The sequence below is a fragment of the Nematolebias whitei genome, chromosome 2 (genome assembly GCF_014905685.2).
Source record: "Nematolebias whitei isolate Nwh7 chromosome 2, NemWhi1, whole genome shotgun sequence".
Lineage (NCBI taxonomy): Eukaryota > Metazoa > Chordata > Actinopteri > Cyprinodontiformes > Rivulidae > Nematolebias > Nematolebias whitei.
In genome coordinates, this window is record NC_056499.1 from 47,486,228 (window position 1) to 47,491,071 (window position 4,844).

The window sequence follows — 4,844 nt, forward strand, 5'->3', positions numbered from 1 at the left end:
AGATAGATAGATAGATAGATAGATAGATAGATAGATAGATAGATAGAACATCTATTAATCCCAGGTGGGAAATTCGAGGCCTGCAGTAGCATGTTCTAATTATACAGAAAAAAACCCACATGAAATAATCAAAAAAGAAGCAAAATGCACAAATTTGGAAAAAGACAATATGCACAAGGTGGTAGGGAGTACTACTTTGTACACTAATGATTAACCTATATATATGTATACATACATACACATCAAAGCATCAGTGGTGACTGCTCAGCAAATCATTTCAGAGGAAACTTTAAAGAAAAGAGACAAGGATAAAGAGCAGTCACGGTGGCGCAGTTGGTAGAGCCTGTTCAGATTCCGGCTGGGGGCCTTTCTGGGTGGAGTTTGCATACTCTCTGTGCTGCGTGGGTTTTCTCCAGGTACTCCAGTTTCCTCCCACAGACCAAAAACATGCATGTTAGACTGACTGGTTACTCTAAATTGTCTCTAGGTGTGAGAGAGAGAGAGTGAATAGTTGTTTGTCTCGTGTCCCTGTGATGGACTGGAGACCTGTCCAGGGTGTTCACCTCTCACGCAGTGACTGCTGAATAAGGGCACCAATGACCCCTATGACCCGAAAACGAAGGAGCGGGTGAAGATGATGGATGGATTAAAAGCAGGCGACTGAATTCATCTCTCTGGATTCACTGCTGGTGGAGAAAACAAGTTTCTGCATCTTGTGAATCAGTTGGAGCCACCACACAGCCCTGACACAGTCCTACTAGAACTGAATGAATAGATGGGTTCAGATCCCCCAATTTTGTATAAATGACAATTGTCTCCCCCCTAAATAATAATGATAATTTGAGGAAAGTATCATTTTAAGCAATATATAGAGAAGAAAATATTGAAGGGAGTAGTGGCACAGAGGTTAAAGAAGGTAGGCCTGTGATCGGAAGATCGTTGATTCAACTCCCGGTACCAACAACATCAACATGTAGGTGGGAAAGTTGAAGCACCCACACCTGCCTCCACCCTCATTTGCCCCACTCTGGGCCCTTGAGCAAGGCCCTTAACCCCCACCATCTGCTCCCCCGGGCACCCTAGCAGCTCTCTGCTCCACACAGAGGCTGTGGTAGCTCAGCGGTCTGTGGTTCAGTCAGATGTCCTCATCTGGTGTCAAAATAATTGACAAGTCTTTGTACGAGTTAGTTCCCTGTGGTGACCCCTGATGAAGGGAGCAGCCAGAAGAAGAAATAAATTTAAAAAAATATGGAGAGAGAAGCAAATATATCCATTATTAGGGAAAATGATGCATTCATGCTTCTTAACACAACACCCCCCACCCCCCGCTCCTCAGCCTAACAATGGTTCGGTCCATTGAACCTGGACTGGACTGGATGGGTGGGAGTAGAGAGAATGTTTGACTTTCAGTGGAGCTGTTTCACACTCTGAACGTTCCTGCAGCTCACCTGGGAGACTAGAGTTAGATCCACAGTGAGGGAATTCTGTTTTATCATTATCATTCTATAATAAATAATTTTGTCTTGAACATTTTTGAAATATTATTCTACTCAAAACAAAATATTTTAGCTTTTTGTAAATGGAAACAGTAATATTTCTATAATGTTTCCACAGATCTCTGACATGTTCACCTGTACGAAGGTAACTGCAGGTAAATCCTCCATTTTCTGTCATTATTACATTTCATGCTTAATGGTGAAATTAAAAGTTAATGTTTAAAGCTGGTCGTGCTTTGTTTTGTGTGTTTTATATGTAGATATATGTTGTAACTTCTGGTTGCATAAGTTTAGTCTTTGTTTCTTATGATCAATTTAAACCTATAGTTCATTTGGTTTTATATTTATAATTACATAAATAAATAAAAGGAAGAATAAGCTGTTGTTGTAAGTCACATGAATGCGTGACCAGGAAGTGAATCAAGTGCTTTAAAAGAGAAAAATGAGTGCAGGGGCTGGTGGAGAAAGACGTCTGGGTCTCTTAGTTTAGTTTCTGCATCTTGTCCAGCTGGTAATGAATGTTTAACTTTTATTTTATTTTACAACAGTACATTATACTGTTTCTTAAGAGCCCCCACCCCCCCACACACCAATAAGGTGGACCACCGTTGCTCACCTCATATCTCTGTCTGCTGAGCTTCTCGGTGTGGTCGTATTTAATTGCCTCCAGGTTTTGCAGCCACTCCCACAGCTCTTTGGCCTTTTCCCTATAAAAAAAAAAAAAAAGTCAAATATCATCTACGAAGGCACATAAACCATGGAGCAGGTTATGTTTTAATATTTGTTTTGGATGTGAATTAAATTGACTTGTTTTAAACAATTGATACATTTACACACACAGATCAACACGGAATGAGGAATTTGCTTTTGTTTATAATAGTTTTCCTATTTCAGAGATTATGTCACATTTGCAAACATAGTTTCCATAACTGTTTAGGTATTTCTTATACATTGACACTGACCACTTTAGATCAATTTATAAACTTTAAATCCACTGTGCAACCAAACAAAGGATCTTTTTGCATATTTTACATTTGCGTCTGAGCTCATGGAAGTGTTGGATTGAACTACTCTGCTCCAAAACACATTTTAAACATGCAGCAGTGCTGAGTCTTTGGACCTTTCTGTTTCTTACCTCAGCTGGTCGTCTGAGAGACTATCGATGTTCAGGGGTTTGATTCTCTCAGCCAGAACCTTCTTTTTCTTTTCTCTTTCCGTCTGCTTCTTGCCTCTCTTCTGGTCAATCTGGAAGTGTAAGAATCTCAAAATAAAAACACTTCACTCTCACTTCAGACGAGGGAGTAAAGTGAAGATTCCAACAGGAACGTTAACAGCAAGCACAAATGGAGCACAGCATACCCTCTGCAGATGGCTGCTGAAACCTGACCCCATATTGGTGAGTGCTATCTTCTTTTTAGCTTCATCATCAGCTCTCCTCAGGATGTCAGCCTCCTCTTTTCTCATCCGCTCAGCCTGGAGATGAAAACACATCAGCTTAAACTGCTCCACGGAGTCTTCTTCACATGGCATGTTTAGAATGACTGATGGACCTCAAGTGAATAATGTGAAGTAGTAATACATCCATCCATCCATCCATCCATCCATCCACCCATCCATTATCTTTTACCCGCTTCTTCCATTTTGGGTCACGGAGGTCACCAGTGCCCATGTCCAGCAATCACTGTGCGAGGGGCGGGAAACACCCTGGACAGGTCTCCAGTCCATCACAGGGACACATAGAGACAAACAAGACAAACAACCATTCACTCTCTCACTCACACCTAGAGACAATTTAGAGTTACCAATCAGCCTAACATGCATGTTTTTGGTCTGTGGGAGGAAACCGGAGTACCCGGAGAAAACCCACACATGCACGGAGATAGCATGCAAACTCCACCCAGAAAAGCCCCCAGACCAGAATTTGAGCCAGGGACCTGCTCGCTGAGAGACAGCAGCTCTAACAGTTGTGCCACTGTGCTGCCCTACAAATATATTACATAAATCAATAAGAAAACAGAGACACAGTGGCTCAATTGGTAGAACTGTTGCCTCTCAGCAAGTAGGTCATCGACTCAAGTCCTGGCCGGGACCTTTCTGGGTAGACTTTGAACATTCTCTCCGTGCATGCATAGGTTTCACCTTTTTACAGGTTGATCCTGGTATTTACTGGATACATACTGGGTACCTACTGAGTATCTATCTGATAGTTACCTTGTACATACCTGGTAAACTTGGTATCTACCTTCTACGAACTTGGTTAGTACCATGTAAGTAAATGGTAAGTACCATTTAAGTACAATGTGATGATGTGAACAGATGAGTTTCTGGTATATAGAGCGTACATCCATGACTATAAAGGACATACAAGAGACAGATCCACACCAATCATATGCCGGTTTCTTGATTTAGGGCTCATTTCTGCTAACAGAACCACACTGCTAACAGAACAACACTATTAACAGTGCCATGCTGCTAGTAGGACTATGCAGCTAACAGAACCACGCTGTTAACATGACCGCAATGCTGGTGGGACCATGCTACTAACAGAACCTTTATGCTAACAGAACCTTTGTTCTAACAGAACCACTCTGCTGGTGGTACCATGTTTCTTACAGGACCACACTGCTGGCTGTACCACACTGCTAGAAGGACCATTCCGCTGGCAGGACCTCACTGCTAATAGAATCACTCTGCTGGTGGGACCATGCTGCTAACAGAACCACTCTCCTGGTGGGACTATGTTGCTTAGGACCAAACTGCTAACAGAACTATGCTGCTAAGAGAACCTCACTGCTAAAAGAACCACTCTACTAACAGGACCATTCTGCTAAGAGAACCACTCTACTAACAGAACCATGCTGATAAGAGGACCTCACTGCTAACATAACCACTCTACGGGACGGCTGTGGCTGAGTGGTTAGAGCAGTTGTGACTGCTGGTGGATTTGAACCCCCAACTCTTGCATTGGAGGACAACTGCTCTAACCACTCAGCCACAGCCACCCTCAATTTGCTCACAGCAAACAGAACCACTCTACTAACATGTCCATTATGCTAAGAGAACCACTCTACTAAGAGAACAATGCAGGTAAGAGAACCTCACCCCTAACAGAACCACTCTGCTAACAGGACCATTCTGCTAAGCTAACCACTCTACTAACAGAAATATGCTGCTAAGAGGACCTCACTGCTAACAGAACCACTCTACTAACAGGACCACTCTGCTAAGAGAACCGATCTACTAAGAGAACCATGCTGCTAAGAGAACCTCACTGCTAACAGAACCACTCTGCCAACAGGACCATTCTGCTAAGCTAACCACTCTACTAACAGAACTATGCTGCTAAGA

General features: G+C 42.7%; 2 protein-coding genes across 4 annotated transcripts in view; one reads left to right on the forward strand and one right to left on the reverse strand.

The window, feature by feature from the left end:
* aph1b (APH1B gamma secretase subunit) overlaps positions 1 to 4,844 on the forward strand; it is a 442,239-nt gene that overhangs the window by 279,530 nt on the left and 157,865 nt on the right. The gene's annotated exons all lie outside the window — the stretch shown is intronic.
* LOC119424553 (troponin T, fast skeletal muscle isoforms) overlaps positions 1 to 4,844 on the reverse strand; it is a 25,754-nt gene that overhangs the window by 948 nt on the left and 19,962 nt on the right. For all 3 annotated transcript variants that reach the window (XM_037692059.1, XM_037692043.1, XM_037692051.1), the window contains 3 exons: positions 2,856 to 2,969; positions 2,632 to 2,741; positions 2,113 to 2,203 (listed from right to left, as the gene is read on the reverse strand). In XM_037692059.1, the coding sequence (XP_037547987.1) occupies positions 2,113 to 2,203; positions 2,632 to 2,741; positions 2,856 to 2,969 (315 nt within the window). The remainder of the gene's footprint in view (positions 1 to 2,112; positions 2,204 to 2,631; positions 2,742 to 2,855; positions 2,970 to 4,844) is intronic.